The sequence below is a fragment of the Lissotriton vulgaris genome, chromosome 10, assembly GCF_964263255.1.
Source record: "Lissotriton vulgaris chromosome 10, aLisVul1.2, whole genome shotgun sequence".
Classification (NCBI taxonomy): domain Eukaryota; kingdom Metazoa; phylum Chordata; class Amphibia; order Caudata; family Salamandridae; genus Lissotriton; species Lissotriton vulgaris.
In genome coordinates, this window is record NC_141698.1 from 564,178,518 (window position 1) to 564,204,998 (window position 26,481).

A 26,481-nucleotide genomic window follows, 5' to 3' on the forward strand; every position below is an offset into this window, starting at 1 on the left:
TTTGGTGGAATGTCTAGTTGAAGTACTGGACAGTGTAGCCTGTGGGTATAGGCTGCATTATCTGTCTTTAAATTCTCTCTTAAGTGTCTATGCAGGACTGCATTTTTAGACATTTTAAGAGATTATTTTTGATTGCTCCGGGGTCCACGCTCATGAGCGGGACTATTCACTAGATTATGACTATGCACAGAGATCCCCTACTACAGAACATCCTTCTCCATGAAGGAAACAAAATTCTGCAATTCCCTTGTTAAAGACAGGAAACATACAATGCACCTTGGAACTCATGAAGGCAATAAAGACCTGCCTTCACCCTAAAAGAGGAAGTAGGATCAGACAGCCAAGAACCAGAACAAATACTTCACACAAGAAGGAATTGAACAGATGTCTCAGGACCATACCAACCATCAGGTACATACCTGCCAACAGCAAAAACACTTCCCATATAGGCCAAAAACAAACGTCAAACCAGAAAGCAAAATATAGTGTTTTAAAGCTCACTTCATTTAGTTCTTCTACACATGCAGGCATAGCAACACAAGATAAGTGTATAAGTCTAATCATCAAGTCCAAACCCCAAAATACTTCTTTACATAAGCCAGGCTATAAACCAACAGCCTTCCAACCAAGCATCAGTGTTAAAATTTGAATTTGTTGGAGTACATCAATCTGAGCTTGAAACGCCAGCAACAAAAGACTGCAATCCCACCTCCTACTGAATAGAAGGTAAAGTTTCTTACCTGTCGGTGTAGTTTTGCAGCTTGAAGAATGTTCTGGATTCACATGCTGTGCATTATTCCGCCATCTAGTGGTTGCGTCCAGAATTTTTGTATTTGTCCTTTTTTTTGATGGAGGGTGTCGACATACTACCTTTTGGTGTCCCTCTGGTCGCCATCTTCGGATTCCTTTTTTTTTTTTTTTTAAAGATCACTTCCGGTGCGTTGCGTTATCCTGTATCACAAAAAAAAAAAAAAGTGTTCTTTGTCTCATCTTCCTTGGTGGTGGAGGGTCAGTTTGCTGGTGAATCCAGAAAATTATTCAAGCTGCAAAATGACACCGACAGGTAAGAAACTTTTCGTTTTTCAGCATGAATCTTATCTGGATTCACATACTGTGCATAGATTTTGTAGCGGTTTGTTCGTTTTGTGGCAGCTGGGTGGAAGATGAGCATTGGTTTGTTTAATACATGATGCAAGATTTTTTGTCCCACTTGCACTTCCTTATCCATTTGGATGTCCACGCAGTAGTGCTGTGTGAACGTGTGCACTAAGGACCATGTTGCAGCCATGCAGATTTCTTGAATTGGAGAAATTGCTAGAAAGGCAATAGTTGCTCCTTTCTTTCTTGCTGAGTGAGCTTGTGGAGCTGTTTGCAATGGCTGTTCTGCTTGCTAGTGGCACAGTTGTATTTCTTGCCCAATCCATCGTGCAATTGTGTTCTTGGTTACTGGTCTTCCCAAGAAACTGTTTGCGAAAGATACAAAGACTTGCTTTGCTTTCCTGTATTCTTTTGTTCTTTCAATATTGTACATGACTGCCCTTCTAGTGTCAACAGTGTGCAATGCTCATTCTGCCTTTGGATTCTGGAAGAACGTATTCCACCTCTGAATTGCATTGCCCTCAGATCTCGCGCTTTCATTAACCTTTTTAAGTTGGTTAAGCGTGCCATCCACCGCGCTTCCAAAGAGCTGTTCCCCGTTGAATGGTGCGTTCAATATGTTATTTTGTCCCTCGGGTTTGAACCCTGAAATCCCCAGCCTTCTTTCTGTGATGCCGATCATCATCTGTCTGCTTGGTGTTTCTGCGGCATCCAGGGCAGATTTTAAAGCACAAATTTACAATGTTTTTCCACTCTTCTACCAGGAGGCTTGCCCTTCGCTGATACTGCTCAGGTAGGTGGTTCAACAGATCTCCTACTTCCTCCCAGTGCTGGTATGCATGCCCGTTTATTAAGACATTGGAATTGGCGATGGCCACTGGTTCGCAGCGCTTCATTTGACCTTTCTCCCCATAAGCATTCTTTTGCTTTCATTGTCTGGTGGTGGACCAGGAGTGGTAGGTACATTAGCCCTTTTCCTGGCCATGGCTGTTATGATGGAGTCAGCTGTAACTGATCCCTTGGTGTAAATTGGATCCTTAGAGGAGTGTTTATACTTTTTCTCCCCCTAGGCGTGACTGCCTTACACGTGGCAGGCTCCTTAAAAGCCTCATTACCCTGGTCCAGCACACTTGGTAGCATGGGAAGGAATGGCTTCTTCACTGTGAAGGCATTTTGTCTAGAGTAAGAAACACGATTGCAGATTTTCCTTTTCGAGTTGCACGCCACAGGTCTCTGCTGCTTTCTTGATGACCTGATTGTACATCCAAATGTCGTAATGAGGGGAAGACCTTGAAGGATAGGTGTCAACAGCCTCCTCAGGCGAGTCCGTGTTGAGGTCGTGCGCCCGTAGCTCTTGAACCTCTGAGGTTTCGGACTCCAATCCAAATTGCGGTTGTCGAATTCCTTCTTATGTTGTAAGATGCTGGCCATTTCGACTTTGAGTCTTGTCTTGATTTTGATGTGTCTTTTCCTTGATAGTGCTTAGACGTCTTGGTTTTTTCAAGAGTCTTTGCTCCTACGGAGTCCTTACCTAAGGATCCTACGTGTTGTTTTTCTGGGATGCAACTACAGTCGTCGAGTGCTTTGACGCCCATGCTCCCTTCGAGGCCCTTGAGTCTGATTTTGGGACTCATATACTGTCTTCGAGACCGGTGGTTCTCTTACCTCTCACAAAGTTTTCTTTTCGACCTCCACGACTTGGATATCAACATCTTTGTCGCCTTCTGGCCCTTCTGCAACATGTTCCTCCTCATCACTGGAGAGGCCCAGGTCTCTCAGTGATGGTGCTGCACTCTGGCCTTGCATGTTGTAATTGGCTCTTCTCTGCCTCTCTCTTATTCTCAACGTCTTCTGGAGCACACACTTTAGTCTTCACATTGATCTTTGACGATCAACTGGTATGCAGAGATTGCAGACCTCTGCAATGCTAGTCCTTCTGGGCAAACGTATGGTGGCAATTAAGGCAAAACTTGGCGTCTTGTCCTTTACCATGTACAGGGAGGCCCCTATAAATACATTTCCTGTACGGCGTAGACAAAGATGTCTTTTCCCATCTCTGCGCCCTGCGGCACCTCGATTCAATGTGAGGTACCTTGATTCATCGTCTTCTTGAAGATTTTCTCTCTTTTCCTGTTATTTTTGATTCTTCACTCCAACTTTTTGGAGCTCCTTCCATAACGATCAAGAGCCAACGGCAGGAAAAATAAAGCCCAAAGATGGTGACCAGAGATGGGAGGTTCCGAAGGAAGCACGCAGACGTCAGAGAGGGACACCAAATGGTGGTATGTTGACGCCCACTATAACAAAAAAACGAGGACAAATACAATAAATCTCGACCCAACCACTAGATGGCAGAATAATGCATGGCATGTGAATCCAGAAAAGATTCACGCGGCAAAATATTATGGCCTCTATCTCGCTAAGCGACCACGAACAAATTCGTGCCACACAAGATCGAGGTGATGTACAATTGAAACCTCAGCGCTAGTCGGGTGGGCTTTAAATAATACTGGAAAAATAGCCCTCCTATGCTTAAAGGCAGAAGGGAGGGTAATTGTGCCATTTCCTAACCATCGCCTGTATTGTGGCTAACAGTATTTTGCCTAAGATCTGAAAGTGTAAGTGGAAAGTAATTTTGGGACTAGACCGAGTGGTGTACAGGAGCAGTCATATCCTCAAGTTCACTAAGGGAACAGGAGAGAGAAATAAGCTATGAGACTACAAACGTTACCTTTGCGGACATAATTAATGAAAAAGTTTGCCCTGAAGACAAAGGAGTTTCAAAGGAATCTGCGACCATTTCCTCATTGTTTAAAATGAGAGGTGAATAATTATGGACTAAAATAGGAATACTTTATTCTTTTTTTGTTTGATTTGCTTTTTTCCAGGCAATGTCTTGGTTATAACCCTTTCGATGCGCCTGTCGGCCAACGGCCATCGCGAGCACTATCTCCATAGTGCTACGCACGTCCGTTGGCTGGTGCGGCCCTGCCCACTCAATAAAACAGCTGCACCACGGCAGAATTGCCACCGCGGTTAAAAACAAACTTGAAAATTTAAAGCCATTACTAAAATATAATAACCAAACACGAATTGCATGAAGTGCAATCTTACCTCCAGACAGGCAAGGTGAACATCTTTTATAATGCAACCATCACTAGAACATACCAACTGCTTTAGCAGTAAACAGCCAAGCTCCAAAGTTGCAAGTCTGACTTTTCCATCTACAAAAAAATACAATACTTAGTATGCAGTTTACAAAAATGCAGTGTCATTAAACTGTAACTGTTTTCTTAGGTTGCTCATATTTTTCCTAAACTGTGTAACCAGTCAGCTGGTTTCATCCACTACACACATGTGGAGAACCTACTAACTGGACATTTTATTTTCACAAGTGAACCATTTTAATGCCTTATAAAGCGTTTTCTTTCAAATGGAGATTAGATTATCTATCAACCCACACCACAGTAGAAAAGGAGATGGCGTCAGTATAAAAAATTAATCTTTTCCAAAAAGGGAGGGAGGGATAGCAAATTATACAGCTTACATGAATATGGTTTGCATTTTTCACTTCAAAGATCCAAAGAAATATGAGATATACTCGCACAATCCAATTGAATCTCATTGAGTAAGCCCTTAGTTGTAAATCAACATTTTTGTAGAACAGACCTGCAGCGAGCGCCAAGCGCAATAATCAATGTTAAAAACAAAATGACTGGATGTGAATTATGTGTGAAAAACCCACATTTACATAGATAATGCAGTGTGAATATGACATAACTGCTGCTACCAAACTGCAAGACGGAACAAACAAAGCTCTGCGTTTGAAACACTAAATGGAAGTATATTGCTGTTATGTACCAAGAACAAACAGTAGTAGTTGATTAGCAGTACGCTTTATATAGCAGAAACCGAGCTACAAAACTATGGAGTGCTGTACAGGAGAAGGGTATACGGCCTTGGAAATGGAGAGGGTGGATGGTCACTGCGCTCACTTAAACAAGTGCGGTTTTCATGACTGAAGGAGCGAAGAAATTAGATGTTTCTGAAATGGATGTAGAGGGGTTGCTGGTTGAGCAGGAAGGGAGGTAGTTTGGTAAATCAGTCCCAGCCAACATTGATCTCCTATGGCCTAGCTGTCTTGGTACCCCTCTGATCCCTAAGAAAAAGGTTAAAAGCTTGGGAGTCTGGATCGATACTAACCTTGACTTCAAAGAACAGTCATGCAGAGTGGCAGTAAGCTGCTTCGGACTGCTCAGGAAATTCAGGAAAATACTTTTGTTGCTTCCTTTTGGGGCAAAACGCATCCTGATGCAGGCAATAGTGCTCTTGCGGCTGGATTACGCGAACACATTTTACTTGGGTGCTCTAACTGCCACTATTAAGAGACTGCAGACAGTGCAGAACTGTGCAGCTCGCTTACTGCTGAATGTTCCTAAACGATCTTCTTCCAAACCTGCTCTGTCAAGCAGAGTGCGCAATTTAAGGCCCTCTGCATTATACACAAATCAGTTGGGGGAAATGGTACACCTCTGCCGAGGTCCTGGAACCAGTGGTACACTCCTAACATGAATCTGAGATCTAGTAGCAAGGGTCTCTTGTCTGTGCCTAGAATTAAGCATGCGAGGACTGAAGGTCGTCTGTTCTCGTTTAATGGACCCAGATAGTGGAATACTATTCCACTTCATATACGGCGTGAGTCTGATCACCTCAAGTTTCGTAAACTTCAAACTTCTAAAAATGTTTCTGTTCTAGCTGATTTGTGTTGTATTAGGGTGCCTAGCGCTGGGATGCCTCGGGGTAACCACACGCTTTAAAAATACTACTCAATAACAAATAACAATAACAATATGTCAATTGTTATTGTTATTTAGTTCTTGAAAAGCCAAGTAGGGAAGACACATACATGATAAAAACTGTTTGTCTGGGCTGGGGAAGGGGAAGTAGGATGGCTCTTCAGTGGCTTTAGCTAGGGGTGGTTATATTGTGATGAAGTGCTGCTTTAACAGGTGGGTCTGAAGCCCTTTGAGGAGGTGGGGGTGGGGATGGCACCTATCAGATCTGACTGAGAGCTCAATATTGTGGACATCAGTATACCATGACCCAGCCTAATGGCCGAATGTAAAGGGTAAACATTGACACATTTTATCAAAATTTGATTAGTGGTCTGCATATCTTCAGTAGACTGCTGCACATTAACTTATTTTAGCATAACTTTGATGCACACTAAGATGTAGGATAGCTCATTGCTTTTTTTTTTTAAATATTTTTTTATTTTCTTTTGTTTTTTCTGTTAATTACAATGCAGCATTTACAGTACAGGATTTTCACGCCATTATACATACATATACAGTACTACCAACTGTGTACCCATAACAAAGCCAAAATATGAAAAAATGGAAAACAGAGATTGAAAAACAAAACAGATCAAGACATAAGCTAACATAACCCATAAACAGAGAGATTTTATATCTTGCTACTCTTCCACTCTTCTATGGGGCGCCAAATCTTACCACCCAACGCTCTTGCCCTTCTGCCTTTCCTATCGTAAATGGCTTTCTCCAGATTATATATGTGTAAAATCGTTGCCATCCATATCTGAAACGTCGGTGCAGATTTATCTTTCCAGGCTTTCGCGATAATAAGTCTAAAAACTGCTGTGACCACAAACAAAAATTCTGGATGAATATTGTTAACACCTATACTGATGCCTAATATTATCAGATCGTCCGTTAATTTCACTTTTAACCCCAAAGATTTCTCCAGAAATACCACTATTGCCGCATTTAAAGAAAAAAGTTGTGGACACTGTGAAAACATATGCGTAATATTAGCACTCGATGAGTTGCAACGTGGGCAAGTAATTCCAGTGCTACCCCCCCCCCCATTGTGCAATTCTAGCTGGTGTGTGGTATAATGAAAAGATAGTCTTATAATGTTGGGTTTGTAGAGTAGCTGAACAAAGTATGGTTCTTCCTAAGTCTAATGAAGCTTGCAAAGCTTCCGGGTGGGCCCTTATTTGTTCCATCCATTTGTTGCTATATTTCTCCCTATCGTCAGATTTGTATGCCTGTAATTCTATATATAACTGCCTAATTGATCCCCTTAAACTACTCCCCAAATAATCCATAATCCTGCAACTTGTCATTCCTACTGGACCCCCCTGTTTTGTATGAAAGTAACTTCTTATTTGTAAATATTTAAAGAAATTGTTCCCAGGTACATTAAATCTATGTTGAATTTCTTGAAATAGTAGGAACCCCCCTTCGACATCCAACAAGTCCCCTAATTTCTTAATTCCTCTACCATCCCACTCTTTCATAACAGCATCCCAAAATATTTCTGTTGGGAGATCGACATTCAAGTATAACCTCAGGTATCTATTAAATCTTCCTAATCCTACCTTCTTCATAATAACCCTCCAGATTTTGTATACTGCGCCCAAAGTCTTGAATCTGGTATGTTTAAAATAAGTGAAATCTACTGTAGTAACTAAAGCATTCTCTGCCCTTTCCCCCAGTAGTGCTTTATAAACATTCTCTATACCTGCCCCCTCCTCTTGATAATCACTGCCTCCTAAAAGTCCTTTGGAATATTGCAAAACTGCCGCCCACTAGTAAAATCTGAAATCCGGTGCCCCCCAACCTCCCTTCTCCCTTGATAATGTCAAAAATCTATAGGCTCTTCGTGTCTTCCCTTGTGCCCAAATTAATCTATTCAGTGTTGCTTCTATCTTATTAAACCACGTGCCATCAAATAATAGAGGGATTGCCCTAAACAAATAGAGGAATTTAGGGAAAGTAACCATTTTGATGAAATTAATACGGCCCATTAGTGTCAGGTGTAAATTGTTAACCCTCTCCAAATTGCTCTTAACCTTCCCTAGCAGTGGCTCCATATTAATCTCTACCAATTTACCTAACTCCGCGGTCACCCTAACTCCCAAATATGTTGCTTCCGGGACTACTCTTGTATCTACAAATGTAGAGTATCGATTCTGAACTATCTGTGTCTTCCCTCTATTTATTGAATACCCTGAGAACACACCAAATTTCCTCGCTTCCTGTTCAATTTCAGGCAACGCTCCCGCTGGTGCTGATGTTATAATAGCCACGTCATCTGCGTAAGCAAATAATTTGAAATCTTTCTCATGCATTGTAACTGGAGGGATCTTACAATTTGCGGATAATCTTCTCAGGAACGGGTCCAGATAGATGGCAAACAGCAGGGGGGAAGCTGGACATCCCTGTCTAGTCCCCCGCCCAATCTGTACCGTCTTTGAGTAGGATTTATTAATTCTTATCCTAGCGGTAGGTTGTCTATAAAGTGCCTGTATTGCTACAATGAATCCCTTACCTATTCCTACCCATTCCAACGCTTTCCATAAGTAAGCCCAAGAGACCCTGTCGAAGGCCTTCTCTGCGTCCAGAAAGATCGCTGCGACAGGATCTCCAGAGGCCTCAGCTGCATCTAAGATAGTGATCAACTGCCTGGTATGTTGGGTAGTCCCTTTACCAGGTATAAACCCATGTTGTTCCGGGGAAACCACTTTCTCTATGACCTTACTCAGCCTGTTGGCTAAAGCCTTGGCAAAAATCTTAACATCAGCATTTAGTAGAGTAATTGGCCTATATGAACCTGGTTCTGTTGGTGGTTTATCCTTTTTTAAGATCACTATAATGTCCGCGTTGGCCCATGACTGTGGACTAATTCTACCTCCCTGTGCCAGTCGACAGATTGCCCACAAATCTTTACCTATAACATCCCAAAAGGTTTTGTAAAACTCTGCAGGTATCTGGTCCTGTCCTGTTGCTTTACCCGATGACAAGTTAACCACTGCATCTCTTAACTCCTGAAGCGTTAACAACTCGTCTAATTTGTCCCTCTCCTCAATACTAAGCTCTGTCTGTGGTCTTTGTGATCGATAATCCATACTTTCTTCCTCTATACCTCCCGTACTTGCATCTTGTTCGTATAAAGCCTCATAAAACCTCCTAAACACCTCCTGTACATCCTCCACCTTATTTACAATTGTCCCAGTGCTATCCCTGACTTCTTTTATTTCCCCTGCTGCTAGCGTTTGTCTGGTTCTGATTGCCAGGAGGTGCCCAACCCTCTCGTTGAATTCGTAGCACTTCTCCTTTTTTGCTAGGTAGTTCCTAGCTAGCTTCTGTGCTAATATAACCCCTGTTTCTGCTTTTTGTCCTTCCAAATCCAGTAATATCTGTTCAAAGGGTTCATGCTTGCTTATTGCCTCGACTAGAGCCTCTTCCAGTGCCAAGAGGGTTCTGATCTCCTCTTCTGTTTCCTCCTTTTCTCCTCTATTTCTTGCAATTGTATAGCTTAATGTCTCCCCTCTTATACCTGCCTTAAAACTATCCCATACCACATCCGCCGAAGCTGAATACCTATTGATATCCCAGAATTGTGTTATCCATGCATTCATTCTTGTAATATACTCCTCCTCTTTCAGCAACCCTCATTCAAATGTCCATGTGGATCTTGTTCTTTCTTTATTTTGAGAGGTTTGAATACTTAGGACCAGTGGATTATGATCTGATACTATCCTGGGGAGCCGTTCTATTCTGGAGCTCCCTACGAGTGAACTAGAAATGAAAAAGTAATCCAATCTTGCTATAGATTTGTGTGGGGCAGAATAAAAGGTGCTACCTGTACCCAATGGATTCGTTAACACCCACATATCACTTAATGCATTATGTCGAGCAAGATTTTGTACTGTTCTGCACGTCTTTTTCTTCCTTCCAGTGTATCTCCCCCCATTCCTATCGAGAAGACCGTTTAAACCATTAATGTTAAAATCCCCGCAACATATCACAGGTTCTGGCCATAAAGCTAATTCTCTATCCACAAATTCAAATACCTCGGGTTCATCGTCATTTGGGCCATACAATGAGATAAGTGTGTATCTTCCTGCAGATGTTTGCAGCTCAAGCATTACCCATCTCCCATCACCATCTTCCTTTTTCTTTTTAACTTTCGTGCTACCTCTCCTTGCCAGCACTGCAACTCCCTTACATCTTTCTTCCTGACCTGTGTAGGCAAGAACCTCAAAACCCATTTGCTCCAACAGATACTTATCCTTAACAGCTACGTGCGTTTCCTGTAAACAAATTATATCGATTTTCCAGAAACGTAGTAATGCACCCAGTTTTTGCCTTTTTTCCCTGTTAGTAGGCCACAGATATTTATCGTGATTATCCTAGTTTCCATGTAACATATTTTTCATTTTCCAACATTTCAATTGTCAATTGTCCATACCCAATGCTTCCCGCATTTTCTCTCTTCGAAATGACTTTACAAAACTGTACTGTATTACTGCTCCAACCAACACCCGTGTTCCCCCCCCCGCCACCCTCCCCTTTTGTAGCCCCCCTCCCAGACTGCTGACCCACCCCCCCTACGACAGGCAAATAGGTCACTCCTGACCTATTCGTGTCCACTGTGCATTGCAGCGTCGCCCCCCTCTCCTCCCCTTCCAAAAAAGAAACTACAACTCCTGACAAATCCTACCACCCAGGCACTTAAGTGGCATCACCACTTTCTCTTTACCACTCTTTACATTTTTATCTTTTTTACCTTTTTCCCCCGCTTTACTGATACACCCCCTTTATTACTACCTTCTAGTTCCCCCTTTCTCTTTTAGCTCTTCTAGATACTCTCCCGCCTTAATCTCTGAGAAAAACATTCTGACTCTACCACCTAGAATGACTTTTAGTTTTGCTGGGAACATAAGATATGCCTCAGCGCCTTGACTCTGAAATGCTGATATCAATTGTCTGAGCCTCCACCGCCTCTCAACAGTAACATGGCAGAAGTCAGGTCTTGCGAAGAATGTAATTCCATCCACCGTCTTCTTAGAGTCAGGTCTGGCTTTCTCCATCAGTTCTTGTCTCGCCAGGAAATTTCCAAAGAATACTAGCATAGCCCTTGGCAATACCCCCTCATCTCTTCTTTTCTTTGCTGTGAGCGGAAACCTGTGAGCTCTCTGCACCTCATGCTCCCATTGCCATGGCGCCTCTGGAAAGGCACCTTTCAACAGCTTAATAAAGAAGCCTCTGGGGTCTTGTCCCTCTGCCCCTTCCTCTATTCCAAGGAGTCTGGCGTTATTGCGCCTCTGGCGATTCTCCAAATCCTCCACCTTCCATTGTAGGTCCTCCACTATCTTCATCTGCTCCTCTTTACTTGCCTGCCAGTCAGTAACTTCCACCTCTATTCTGCCCGTCCTTTCTTCAACACCAATGACTCTTTCTTCCACTTCCTCACATTTTTTATTTATTTTCCTGATAGATGCTTGGATTTTTTTGGTGTCATGCCTGGCCCTCCTGCTTTCAGTTCTAGCTTCTGTTTGTATTTGCTTTAATGTTGAAAAAATCATATCCAGCTTCCCGCCTTCACTTTGAGCGTCTTGCCCGTCTTCCTTATAAAAATTGGAGGTAGCAGAGTAGTCCCATACCAGCTTTTTGTGAGTGTTTTTGAGCGAGCTTATAGGGGAGCCTAATTTTCTGACTGTTTGTTTGCGGTTTTTTTGTGTTCCTCTCCCCTTGGAGCCTCCTGTGTCGCCGGAACTGGAGCATGAGTCTACTAATTCTCTTTCATCTTCGCTGCTTGTTATCGTGGAATCTGATTCTTCGGGGACTGAGAAAAATCTATCCCCTTCTGCGCCCTCGGCACCCTCTGCACCCTCTGTGAAATCAGAGTCTAACTGATCTTTTTGCCCTCGCCGTGGTCTGGGGCTCATAGCAATATCCTTTTGTGTATTTTTCCCAGATTGTGCTTGCTCCTCTAGGATCTCAGCCTCCACTTCCTGAAGCGCTACTAACATTGGGTCTGTGCTCAATGCCTCCGTCAGTCCAACCCCACCAGCAGAATCTCTCACCTCTTTTTCCGCGTCTGTGTGCTCCGTATCTTTCTCAGCGGTAATTGACAAACTTGCCGCTTGGTGTTCCGCGGGAAGCGTGAGCTCTGTTTGTGCTGGTTGCCTGGTTACCCCTCCGCTTGCGTCCTCGAGGACGCTGCTCCCAGGACCGGCTGCCGGTAGGATTGCTGTGTTTGGTAGTGCCGCTGTGTCTGCTCCTGAAGCCGCTGAAGCAACTGTGCCTGCTCCTAAAGCCCCCGGGGGTGCTTTAACGCTGAAAACTTCTTTCATAGAGGGCTGACGGAAGGTGAGATCACTTTTCTTTTTCTCCGCTGTAACTCTTCCCGCTTGGCTGTTGTTACCGCTGCGAATATCCATATTCAATTTGGGCTCCTTTTCTTTTTCGGCGGCTTTCTCGTTCTTCTCCATTTTCCGCTGCTGAGCCCTGGAAGCCGTTGATATCGTGGGTGTTGAGCGTTTGTTGGGGGGTGGTATTTTTATTTTTGGTATAGTGCCGGTCCTTCCTGGATCCTTCTGACACGTTTCTTTAGATGAACCGGGATTTGAGGACTGTTTATCTTTACCTCGATTTACCATTTCTGCCTCGATAGCCTTTAGAAATGAAATGATCAAAGCCTTCACTTTATCGGAAACCCGTTTCAGGCTGTAGAATCCGTCACTTTGTCCCTCGAATCCCAGCCGGCAAAACCTCCGTAACATACTGTCTTTCCGTACCGATCAGGAACCTGGCTTATCCATGGGTTGGAGAGGGGTCTAGATGCGACTCGCACCTACAATGCTTCAGCGGCCATCTTGCCTCCCTAGAAAAGCTCATTGCAATGAAGGAAACTAAGTTTGGGAAACCCTTTAATTTGGTTAGATTTAAAAAAAATTACAGAGCGACACATCAAACAGAGTCATTAAACAGTACTGTCACCTTTGAATTAGGTAACAAAGTATTTCATTTCTTTACAGGGCAGAAATGAAACAAAACATTTGGGGAACAGGTGTGCCCAGCTGTAATGACAGATTTTGTAGGTAGATCGTGCACCCCAAAGATTACATGCTTCTACCTTAATCCAATATCGTGAAGAGAATCCCTTGAGGCTCGCGATTAAACCCATACTGATTACAGCAGAACGGTCAATTCATGGAAAAATGGTATGCAATACTTAAAAAATGTTTATTGGATTTGATCCTATTACTAATTGAGGAGCTTTCTAAAACAATTCATGAACTAGAGGAGGGACCAGACACTGTGCGTCGAGATATATCCAGTAGAATGCCTGAGATTGAGTGGCAACAGTTCCTTGAAGAATTGAATAAGAAATTGGATGTCTATGGAAAAGAAATGCAAGAAACTAAACTTAGGAAGTATAAGCGCAACACTATCGACTACAAGCTCAATGAGGCATACACACTTGGGTCGAAGTGCATGCCCAGTGTAGAATTACACGTATGGCCTCCCCCTGAGCTCAGTTGAACGCTACGAGGCAACGACGGACAGAGCGGGCCTCATTTTTATCCTGAGCAAGGTACCAGGAGAGGTGAGGTTTGCTACCTGTACAATGCAGATACAATCGACACTGGTTGATACAGAAGAATGAAAGAAACTTTCACAACACAGTTGTATCCTTTGATTGATTTAGTTATGTTTTCACGTTTTTGATATGCAGTAGCAAACGTTAAGGACTGTGGCCCTTAAGAAAGCCGCGGGATTTGGTTCCCTCAAGGCTGAAACATGTTGACCGAATACATGCAGTTATATGGTTAGACTGCATCTTTGCCCTGTTCCTGTTTTTAGTAAGGGAGAGATCAAGTTATATTAAAATTTTGTATTGATCGTCTATCCTTTTTTAACCTCACTACACTATTATTTTTCTGCACTGCACCGGACTCCATCACGATCTTTGCTCGCATGGTCTTCACTACATCTGGAGATGCGACCCAGACAAGCATAGGTTATGGACTAGTCTCAATGATCATGGGACACACCATTCCTATTTGGATGACCAAATGAGAATACATGATCTACATCTGACGTTGATGGACATCCAGTCTTTCTCTGTATGGGTCTATTCGATATTTGAAGTGAATCCCAATACTCGGGTTGCTCATTTTGGCACTTTATGAGCAAGCTAATTGGTATATAGCCTCAGCATCGCCCACTGACTTGGTTAGCAGTGTGTTTTGACTTCTGGAGCACGTTAGGCCCAGTTACTGACCCCCAGTGTGTGTTTTTTGTTTTTGAATTGATTGAGTAGGGGACTTCACCCTGGGTAGGTCTTTAAACATTTTCCCTTTGACCCTTTTTCTCCGGTTTGTTTAGAATTACACATATGACCAATACATCATCAGAGGAGAGTGTCATGACTGATATAGACATAGAAAGTACAAGGGTTCCCCGAAAGACTATGCAATTGAGTTTGGTCACAACACAAAACATTTCGGGAGATAAAGAAGGATCTGGACATGCATCTTCGGTTTCTTTTCTTATCTCAAGCACCAGACGTGGGACAACCACCTGACCCAATTTCGAACAAAGTAGGCGGACCCACAAAAAACTCAGCGAGGACAAAGAAAAAGAAAAACTATAGAAGATACTAAGGAGTCAGAACAAGACCTAGTGATTAATATTTCATCAATGCCACTTACGTCTCGGCAGAGAGAAGTACTCAATAAAGGAACTTCTTTTGTCCCCACCTACAGAGGTTAACCGTTAGAAAATGAAGTTGCTTTGTTCATGAGAGTTTTGAGACTGAGGAATTTCTTCGAGAATGTAATTCCACCACAAGAACCTAAAGACACAACACTTCCTGAATTTAAACCAAAAAGCACATTTGAAGCTTCTGTATCTCACAGAACGTTGGACATTTTTGAATACCTTGTGAAGAAAGATCTCAGCAAGCTTGACTACAAATATGTGAACAATCACAAGCAGAATTTTAGCAGGGCTGAAAAGAGAATCCTCTTAACGTTGTCCAGAAATCCCAAAATCACGTTTCAAAAAGCGGATAAAGGTGGAGCTCTAGTCATGATGGATACCAAGTTTTATGAGAAAATAGTTGCAGAACATGTTAAAGACGCTTCCGTATTGCAAATGCTACTTACCAGTATGCATCTGTTCTTGGCATGTAGGGCTGCTGACATTCATATCTGTGCATAGATCGCCGCCTAGTGTTGGGTCCGGATGATTGCACATTGTTGTCCTGGAAGAGTCTTCGAAGTATCACGAGATAGGTGGCTCCTCCCCTGGACTACAGTGCGCATGGGCATCGCCTCCATCCCCAGATTGTTTTTAGCCATTGGCAGAGATGGAGTGAAGTATGTGAGTGATGCCTATGCTACGAGCAGATATATGTATATATATATATATATATATATATATATATATATATATATATATATATATATATGTATGAAGACTGCAGCTGCTACAGGCGCCGGGGAGGAGGGTGGGCGATATGAATGTCAGCAGCCCTACATGCCAAGAACAGATGCATACTGGTAAGTAGCATTTGCAGTTCGAGGCATGTGGGCTGCTGAATTCATATCTGTGCATAGAATACATAGCAGTCCTCCCATCATTGCCGGCCGCCCGTGCCAGCTGCAGCAGTCTGAAAAAGTGTCTTGAGAACAGCCTGACCAACAGCTGCTTGCTGTTTGGAGTGCACGTCTACACAGTAATGTTTAGTGAAAGTATGTGTGGTAGACCATGTGGCTGCTCTACAAATATCTTCTAAGGGAATATTGCCTAAGAAAGCCATAGAGGCCCCCAACTTTCTGGTGGAGTGGGCTCTTGGTGGAATTGTGAGTGTGCGCTTAGCCTTAGCGTAACAGATCTGAATGCATTTTACAATCCACCTAGCGATCCCAGCTTTGGAGATAGCGTTTCCCTTGTGGTGTGAGGCAAATGCAACGAAAAGTTGCTTGGTCTTACGAAAATCTTTGGTCCTGTCAATGTAGTACATTAAGGCTCTTTTCACGTCAAGGGTGTGGAGCATCCGCTCCGCCAGCGACTCTGGGTTTTGAAAAAACACTGGCAACTCAATTGTCTGGTTCATATGGAATTGAGATACAACCTTGGGTAAGAATTTGGGGTTAGTGCGGAGCACCACCCTGTTAGCGTGTACTTGGAAGAAAGGTTCCTGGATGGTGAGCGCCTGCAATTCGCTAACCCTCCGTAGCGATGTAATTGCTACTAAGAAAGCGACCTTCCAAGTCAGAAACTGAAGCTCACAAGAGTGCAGTGGCTCAAACGGAGGACCCATCAGCCTAGTAAGAACCACATTGAGGTTCCATTCCGGAGCTGGTGGTGTCCGTGGTGGAATGACCCTTTTGAGTCCTTCCAGAAAAGCCTTAATAGCAGGGACCTTAAAAAGTGATAGGTGTTGCCTATTCTGGAGGTATACCGCCATTGCAGACAAGTGAATGCGTATGGAGGAATACGCCAAATTGCATTGGTACAAATGGAACAGGTAACAAATGATGTTCTGAATGGAAGCATCCAGCGGGTTAATATCGTGGTTTACACAGTAAACGACAAACCGCTTCCATTTAGCCGCATAACAAGCTCTAGTAGTGGGCTTCCTTGCCTCCCGAATGATGTCCATGCAATCGGGGGGAAGATTGAGGTAGCCAAACTCTAGGACTTCAGGAGCCAGATCGCCAGGTTGAGCTGTTGCGGATCTGGGTGCTGAATGTCGCCATGGCTCTGCGTCAGAAGGCTGGGAGTGAGATGAAGCCTTTGATGCGGTACCACGGAGAGTTCCAGAAACGTGGTGTACCATGGTTGGCGAGCCCACGTTGGGGCAACCAGGATGAGAGTCATCGAGTGCTGCCTGAGTTTGCGTGCCACCAGCGGTATCAGAGGTGCTGGGGGAAAAGCGTACGCAAATCTGCCTGACCAGTTCATCCACATCGCATTGCCCTGTGATTGCGGGTGTGGGAACCTGGCGGCGAAGCTTTGGCATTTTGCGTTCTCCTTTGTGGCGAACAGGTCTATCTCTGGATGACCCCACTTTTGGAAGTACGGTTGGAGTACTGATGGATGTATCTCCCACTCGTGCATTTGATGGCTGTGCCTGCTGAGCAGGTCCGCCATCTGGTTGTCCTTGCCGGGGAAATGCTCTGCCATGAGGAAGATGTTCCTCTGAATGGCCCACTTCCACATGCTCTGAGCCAGATGAGACAGCTGCGGAGAGTGTGTGCCCCCCTGTTTCTGAATGTAGTACATGGCCGTCATGTTGTCCGTCCGGATCAACACGACCTTGTTGCACAGATGTACTTTGAATGCCTTCAAGGCCATGAAGATTGCCATCAGTTCTAAAACATTGATTTGCATCTTCCTTTGCTGTAGAGTCAATAGTCCCTGCACTGTGTAGTGGAGTACATGCGCTCCCCATCCCTGGAGAGAAGCGTCCGTCGTCAGGATGATCTGTGGCACCGGCTCCTGGAACGGTCGGCCCTTGCAAAGGTTTTGTGGATTCCACCAATGCAGAGAGCTGTATGCCCGACCGCTCACCAACACTAGGTCTGTCAGTTGCCCATGAGCCTGAGTCCACTGACGTGCTAGGCACTCCTGAAGCGGACGCATATGTAGTCTCGCGTGCGGGACTATGGAGATGCAGGAGGCCATCATGCCTATCAACTGCATGAACACCTTCGCTGGAAGCGAGTGTTGAGGTCTGAATCGTTGGATCAGCGTTTGGATACTGGCGATTCTCACTGAGTTTGGCTGCGCAGTGGCTGCCAGAGTGTCTATCGTCGCGCCCAGATACTGCCGTACATGGGCGGGTTGGAGATGGGATTTCGGGTAGTTCAGAGAGAATCCCAGATCGTGCAGGAGATGAATGGTGCGGGACACGTGGTCGGCGCACTGCTGTTCTGTTTTTGCCTGAATGAGCCAGTCGTCCAGATAGGGATAAACGTGGACGTTCTGGCGCCGTAGATGCGCCGCCACAGTCGCCAGGCACTTTGTAAAGACTCTTGGCGCTGTGGTGACCCCGAACGACAGAACCCTGAACTGGTAGTGCTGGTCTTGAATCGTGAATCTGAGATATTTCCTGTGGGAAGGATGCAGGGGGATATGAAAATATGCATCCTTTAGATCCAACGTAGCCAAGAAGTCCCCCTGTTGAAGCAGAGGGAGTACCTGCTGTAACGTGAGCATATGGAAGTGCTCCGAGAGAATATACCAGTTGAGGGGCCTGAGGTCCAGGATGGGCATGAGGGATCTGTCCTTCTTGGGGATTAGAAAATACAGGGAGTAAACCCCTGTTCCCCTTTCTTGCAGTGGGACGAGCTCTATTGCCCCTTTTTGCAGCATGACTTGAACTTCCTGCTGCAACAAGTGCAAGTGCTCGCCGGACATAGGACGGCTTCTTGGAGGTATGTTTGGTGGAGTGGAAGTAAGTTCCAGACAGTAACCGTACTGGATAAGAGATTTGACCCACCTGTCCGTGGTGATGGATTTCCACGCGGGCAGGAACTGCTGGAGTCTCCCCCCGACCGGTGTTGTGTGGTCGGGGGGCAGTGACAAGACGTCACTGCTTGTTGGCGGTGGTGGACCTGGAGCTGTTGTTTCCACGTCCCCTGCCCTTGACGTTGTTGCCTCTGTAGCCACCTCTACCCTTGTTGGTGTATGAGGTTTGGGTATTGCTCTTATAGTACAGTGTGGATTGCGGTGCCTGACCCCTTGAGGTGCCTCTGGTATTGGAGCGGCGAAAGGAACCACCCCGAAACTGCTGAGACTGGAGGGCCCCCATAGACTTAGCAGTGTCTGTGTCTTTCTTCATTTTTTCAAGTGTCGCATCCACCTCGGGGCCAAACAGGTGGTCAGGATTAACTGTTTGGTTCAGGATGGTTGTCTGTATATCTGGTTTAAAGCCTGATATCCTAAGCCATGCATGCCTTCTTAGCAACACACTAGTGTTAATGGCCCTGGAGGCTGTATCAGCCACATCCAGCGCACATTTGATTGAAGCGTTAGTGATCAGCTTTCCCTCCTGAATTAACATTTCCCCTGCCTCCTTGTACTGGTCAGGCAAGTGCTGCAGCAGTGTTTCTAGGGTGTCGTAATGAGCCCTATCGTAGCGTGCAAGTAGGGCCTGCGTGTTTGAGATGCGCCAAATATTAGCTGCCTGCGCAGCAATTCGTTTTCCTGAGGCCTCAAATATTTTTGACTCTTTGTCTGGGGGAGGAGCGTCACCAGTGGTCTGTGAATTCGCCCTCTTGCGTGCGTTGGATACCACCAAAGAGTCTAGTGGCAAGTGTCCCTTGATATATGTTGGATCCGAGGGCGCTGCCTTATATTTTTTGTCAATGCGAGGATTGATGACAGGTGCCCGAGTGGGCTCCTTGAAGACCTCCGGCGCGTGCTTTAGGACTCCTTTGAGCATTGGCAATGTCTTGACCGACTTCTCAGCCACTGAGAAAGTGTCAAACAAAAAATCCACATCCACAGGATCTGAATGTAGGTCGACATCATGATTAGCAGCAGCTCTCTCAATCAAAGCGTTGAAGGCTGCAGAGTCCTCCGTCGGTGAGGTTTTCGCCGCAAAGAGCTGCGGTTCCTGACCCGACTGCGGGTCCTCTGGGTCGCCTCCGGCAGACCAAGGCTCCTGTTCCTCCTCCGGATCCGAGTACGCCGGATAGTTGTACTCGACCTCCTCCTCTTCGTCACCATCCCCCGCGTTGGAACGCGTTGGTGAACGTTCTAAGTCTCTGGGAGATGCAGGCTCTATAGGGGCCGAAGTACCCGCAGAGTCCTTCTTGTTTTTGAGAGGAATACGAAAATGTTCCAACACCGGCTCCGTGGTGATTTTTCTTTTGAGGAGAGACAGTTTCCCGGTATTGGCGTCGATGATGACCTCTCGACGCTCTTCCTCCGCAAGTGGCTGGAGCCGAGACTTCGACACCACCAATGACGCTTTGGGCGTTGGCACCGCCTTCGAGGGCACGCCTGCCCCATGCCTCGGAGCGAAAGCCTTCGGCGTCGACTTCGGCGGCAGGGTGAAGCGGATAGGCGTTTGCGCCTTTGTTGGCTTCGGTGTGGGTTTCGGCACCACATCCTCAGGTTCGGGAACCACAGCGTCCTTCCGAATCCGCTGCAGGGACTCCGCGACCTTTTTCGTTAAGGCCGGAGAGGGCTTGACCGGCTCGAGCGATTTCCCCGAGTCGGGAGTCGGGTCGGCGAGAGGCACCGTCTTCGGAGCCGACACATCACCATCCTTCTCCATGGCGGCCGGAGCCGGCGCAGCCAGAGTTTTTGAATCGCCTTGACGCTTCTTCGAAGCTTTCTTCGGGTCATCGACCTCGACCATCTTCGGCGCCGACGCGGCCGCGTCGGTCGACTTCACCTTCGGCGTCGACCCCGAGGAGCCCGGGTCGGCCACCTTGGCGCGGCTCTTTAAGTCGGCCATTTTGAATTTTTTAGACATGGATGCCTCCAGAGCCTTCTGTGCAGCTTTCACTTTCGGTTTCAAAACCGTTGGGGTGGATCCCGATGGCTTCACTTTCGTTTTCTTCAACGGGAGTGGCGCATCAGAAAAGTCCGTGGCCGGGCCCGGAGGCGGGGCTGCTGGACGAGTAACAAGGTCTTGGGTAAGGCCCGAAGGCGATCCCTCGACCTGGGCCGTATGTAGGGGGTTGACCCCTGAGTCAGTTTGAGGATGCTCTTCCTCCGAGCTATCCCCCACGGTGGCAATGGCCCCATCGTCGTCCCCTACCTCGTCGCCGACTTCATCAAACTCCTCGTCTACCGCGTCGTAGTCATCTCCCTCCGACGCAGGGCTAGAGTCCGAAACTTGAAGGGCATTGTCGTCTTCCAAAAATGCTTCAAAGATGTTGTCGGGCGGGGGCGCCAGTGGTGCCGATAACTGGGCCTGGAGTCTAGCGGCCCGACGGAGCTTGAGAGTCTTCTTACACCGGAACTTTGAGCAGGCCATACACCTGGCCTCATCATGGTCCGGTGACAAACATTTGTTGCACACAGGGTGCACATCGAGGTGTGAATACTTGGAGGTGCACACCGAGCACCTCTTGAACGGAGTTTGTTCCATGGCAGTAGTCTGGAGCGTCGAGTAGGCCCGTCCGCGCCGACAGCACGCGGAATGGCAGCAAGAGTTCGGAGCTGAGAACAGACAAAAACCCGAACGAAAACGATACCGACGCCCAGCCTAAAGACCTTTTGGTCTCAAGTTAGAAAAGTTAAACAACTATCGATTCCGACAGAGGGAACCGAAACACATCCGAACCCAATGGCGGAAAAAAACAATCTGGGGATGGAGGCGATGCCCATGCGCACTGTAGTCCAGGGGAGGAGCCACCTATCTCGTGATACTTCGAAGACTCTTCCAGGACAACAATGTGCAATCATCCGGACCCAACACTAGGCGGCGATCTATGCACAGATATGAATTCAGCAGCCCACATGCCTCGAACACATGCTACTAGACACGGACCCCACATTTGAAATCATCAACTTATTACAAAAGATACTAAACAATGCATTAGACATGGAGTGGATCAATGATAACAAAAATAATACTTAACACAATTTCCACGAAGACCCAAATTGTATATGCTCCCTAAAATTCATAAGAGAAAACACGATCCTCCATTCTGACCGATAGTGTCAGGGTGCGGCAGTGCGTATGAACCCGTAGCTAAATTCATAGATACATTTTTGCAACCATTTGTACAATCGGGGCAAACATATATTCAAGACTCTACGGACTTTCTACAGAAATTGGAAGTGATTTCCCACAAGAGGAGGGAAGACTGGTTGTTGTGCACGATTGACGTTGTATCATTATACAAGTACATTGCTCACTAAGAAGGATTGGAGGCCATCAAATGGACTTTACTCAAACAAAAATATCTTGGAACAAACAAAATCTTTCTCCTGGAGTTATTACATTTTTGCTTACACCATAGACATTTTGAGCGGAACAAAGAATTTTACCTTCAATTAAGTGGAACTTCTATGGCATTCGTGGGAGCCCCAACATACGCAAATACCTTTATGGTGAAATTTGAAGAAAATCATGTTCTTCGTAATATACAATGGACTGATAATTTGCTAGTCTTTTGTTGTTACATTGATGATATCTTCATGTTTAGGACGGCGCCCAGAGGTAGATCTACTTAACAATATCAGACAGCTGAATTCTAGAAATCCAAGAATTCAATTCACTCATACAATCAGTAAAACTGGGGTAGCATTCCTGGACTTTTGGTTTGAAATCACTGAGAATGGCCTTCAAACCAGCATGTATAAAAGTCACACAGACAATAATAACTCTTTGTTATTTAGAGCTTCCACCCATTGAATCGGATTCGAAATTTTCCCTACTCCCAGTATCTAAGAGCAAGAAGACTTTCATCAGACATCTCCAAGTGTAAAAGAACCATAATGAGCCTCAAGGAGAATTACAAGATCAGCGGATACCCGAATGAATTGCTTGATAATCTTGAACAGAGGGCACTAATCCATTGAGCGTAGTAGATTATTACAGAAGAGAACCGTTGAACAGGATGGTATTTGTATCTAAATTTTCCAAGAAATCTAAGGAGATCAAAAACATTATAATGAAATGATGGGAACTCTGACAACATGAGTCGGATTTCAACAATTTGTTTTCCCACAAACCTTTGTTTGCATACACAAGATCAAACAACATCAAAGAATTGCTATAAAAAAGACTGACCCTGAAGATATTTGCAATTTATTGCAACTACGTGATCACCGGAAACACATTAACTCATCCCGGCTCCGTTGTAAAAATTAATTTGCTCCATAATACAGACTAATTCCAGCTATCAGGTGCACTTGTGGCATGCTTTATTTTGCCAAAACTAAAAGGAGAGTTAAAGTAAGAATCACGAAGCATAAGAGCAGAATCCGCAATAAGATCACTACTTCGTTTGGCAACACATTGGGTTGAATCCAGGCAAGCAATAGCACAAATTACATTTAAAATTATTGAGAAAGTGCAAAACATCCCAGAAAATTATCAACGACTGCTTCAACGTGAAACATTCTGGATCAAAAGACTTGACACCCTGAAGCATAACTGGCTTTATGACACATTGGAGAGGAGTTGCTTTTTATGATGTATCATAGAGTATGGTCTGTTTGGAACCGTCTTTCATCTGAGTACATTAGAGCAGCTCCCTGCAGCTCACATCCATCATGCTTATGGTTCATAATATACATATAGATACTGGATGCATCCTGATGATCAGAGGAATTTTCATTAAAACGCAACACCATGTCTAGGCTATGGGTTATTATAAAAGTCACACTGCATGTGCGCCGCCAGAATTACTATTTTACACTGGATCCTACTGACTTACGAGATTAAATTAGTATGACGCATTGGGTTACTATTTGACGGACTAACTTGACTCCTCCCACATTGTACGATCACAGATTACGAGCAAAATGGTCATTCATCTCGGGTTGTGAGATGATCTGGTCATGGAATTTACAGTGATCACTTTCTTGATATTTAACTGGCAATTGTACATTGTTGGCATAGTACACTGCTTAAGATGGCGACAACTGGATCAGGTCTCACAGCAACACACGTTTTGTTGTCGTATATTCTTGTAATCAAGGGTGAGCCTTTTTTGCAGGTTTCATATAGAATTTTTGAATTCAGTTAAACATCCCATTTTTTAGCTGGAGTATAACATTTGGGCAAGGCCAGTATATTTTGGAACTGATGTAAGATGGCAACGCTATTTTTCCAACTTTGAGAATATCTAACATGATCACGTGATTGATCACCTACAATGAGAAGCATGGATGAGGTTTAAAAAACATGGCTACCTTTGGGTGCTCACTGGAAGAGTCTTTGTTCAGGGTACTTCGACTTGCTGTTTTCTGTAAGAACTAATGGCTTTACAATCAGCAACCGTCATTTTGTGTAAAAATACAATTGTTTCTTAGCATCATCGTAATAAGTTGTTTTTGGTTTATGCCGTTTTTTAGGGAAGGTATATCGATTTGAGGAGGTTTGTTTCAGTAAGAACTAAGTTTTGTAATGAACGACCGTCAGATTGTGTTTTAACTACAAACTCTTCTCTTTTTTCCTTGTATCATAGTAATGAGCTGTCTTCGGTTTATGTTGTATTTGTAGGGAACCAAATCAAAAGGGGAAGGATCACTTGTCCTGCATAACCAGGGTATGCAGGTAGCGTACCGATTGGCCCCAATAAAAAACCCTCATGCACGTGTAGGGTAGGTGATAAGAGCGGTATATCTTGATTCTCCGCTGCTATAGGCACGTGTGTGCATAATCATAGGGTTTAGTGGTTATGCATCCTCCAGCCGGAGGTTTACCCTTGGTTAAAAACAGTAGTGATCAGTGATGTGAAGAAGTGAACTGGAAGTTAAAATCTCGTACAGCCAGTATGATACTCTTTATTTGTTCTGGATTCGATAAAATAAAATTTAAGTTGTGTGTAGGAGAGTGATTAGGGCACTCACACACTATATTTAGTGGTTACTGGAGGTCGACATGTTTCAGCCCTTGGTTGCCTGGTCAGGTCAAGTGGGCTTTCATCAGGACCGTGGTGCAGGGTGTGAAGAGTCCTAGGGCGTCTCTGTGAGTTTATTCTCTAATAGGTGTTTTGGCTACCTATGCTGGAGAGGTGAGGGAAGTGATATATTGATCCTTCTCCTGATAGGTCGCTAGGTACCTGTAAAACAAAAGTACAAAAAACAAGGGAAATGGGAAATTGGATATGACTTGTGTACAAGATTTCTTTAAACATATAGACAAACCGCTTTTTGTAGCGAAGCAACTGGAAAATGGCAATACTTCAGTCGGGCCACACACAAACATGGCAAGGGTCCGATCTCCCACTTATTGTTAAGAATGTAGTGAAAAATCGAAGTATGGCAATATTTCTCTACTCATTCTATGGATGTCGTTATGTATCCTAAATGGCAAGCTAGTAAAGGGGTTGATGATTGTTGTTTATCGGTCAATATGTGGACTAATATTTTACAATCGAAAAGATAAGCATGTTAAGATAAATCGTGCCCCAGATTTGAGGTGTTAATTAACAGTCTAAGACATAATATCTGTTTTGTGGGAGATCAATAATACATAGAGCTAGGAGGTCGACATAAGACGATGTGGACACATACCTTACGTGGTTTTGGTATTGTGCCTCATCGGGGTCCCAGTGAGCCTAGGAGACGTCCTAAAGCAATAACACAGCATCAGAACCAAAGGAAGACGAGTGATACATTACGGTTTTCCAGTGGCGTTTGTTCTTTCCGAGTGCTACCTGCGGTCTCGCTCATCACAACTTGTGCTGACTCTGCCACTCTAGGCCCCGGATAGCGCAAGCTGTTCTGGGTGCCGTAATATTGGAAAAAAGCTAATGGTCATAAGAGAAAGACTATAGTTGGAAATTAACGTCTGTTCTTTATTTCTCAATCTTAAATAAATATGTTAGTAAGTACCATGGAATAAGATGTATATCTCTCTTGTACATCTCAAAATTGCGATTTGGATAATTCTAGTCTTACCCAGGGTAGCACGATCTATTCCGGGTGCCATAGTCTTAGAAGAAACTAATAGTCATAAAGAAAAGACTACAGTTCAAAATTTACATCTGTTCACCGTTTCTCGATCTTAATTAAAATTGTTAATAAAGTTTATCATGTGTCATGCTTACCATAGAATTTAGCATCTAGAAATTGCGATTTCGATAATTCTAGTCTTACAAGGTCATGGTTTTGAAAGCGAGTTGTGATGTTGGACAAATGTCTGTTTTCAATGAGTATAATCGATCAACATTATAGAATCGGAATAGTAAATTCTATGACCATGTCAAATATATCAAAAAGCGATCTTTTTTTGGTGAAAGTCTCTTTATTTGGTAGTCAAAATGAGTTTTAAGTAATCAGAATACAATGAGACTGTGGTGTAACTTGTCGGATTTACTATGGATTGCTTTCTATTTATATATGCTTGCCCAATGGATATTATCATTTAGTCCATGTGAGTCAGTCTGAAGTCTGTGCACCCACCTTTGCTCTTTTCCAAAAAGGATTCTTTCAGCATTATGGTCCTTGTGATTTAAGGTTTCTAAAATTATCCAGTTTAGGTTCTCAGTGCTGTGTCCTACATCTAGGTAGTGGTTTGACATTTTTGTGGTGCTTTTGTTGCACTTGACATTGCTGCGATGCTCGCAGATTCTTTGTTTGACTTTTCTGCAGGTCATGCCTATGTAGCGCTTCTCACAAGGACAAGTGATCATATAGATCACATGACTGGTATTGCAGTTTGTATGGTTCATTATTTTCCATTTGAAATCAGGTAGTAGTTGTATTTCTTTTGTTGTCTTTGTTAGTGGACATAGACGTATTTGTAGGGAAGGCACACTGGTGAAAAATTGGCTTCAGGTATGTGATTAATACTATTTTGTAATTGTTGAGATATACACGGTGTATTTTATGCAGTGGTTTCATTGTTTGTCTT

At 44.4% G+C, this 26,481-nt stretch overlaps 1 protein-coding gene across 4 annotated transcripts in view; it reads right to left on the minus strand.

Moving 5' to 3' along the window:
- The window catches only part of CLEC16A (C-type lectin domain containing 16A), a 704,284-nt gene that overhangs the window by 385,113 nt on the left and 292,690 nt on the right, over window positions 1-26,481 (minus strand). For all 4 annotated transcript variants that reach the window (XM_086941416.1, XM_086941414.1, XM_086941413.1 and 1 more), the window contains exon 14: window positions 4,213-4,322. In XM_086941416.1, the coding sequence (XP_086797542.1) occupies window positions 4,213-4,322 (110 nt within the window). The remainder of the gene's footprint in view (window positions 1-4,212; window positions 4,323-26,481) is intronic.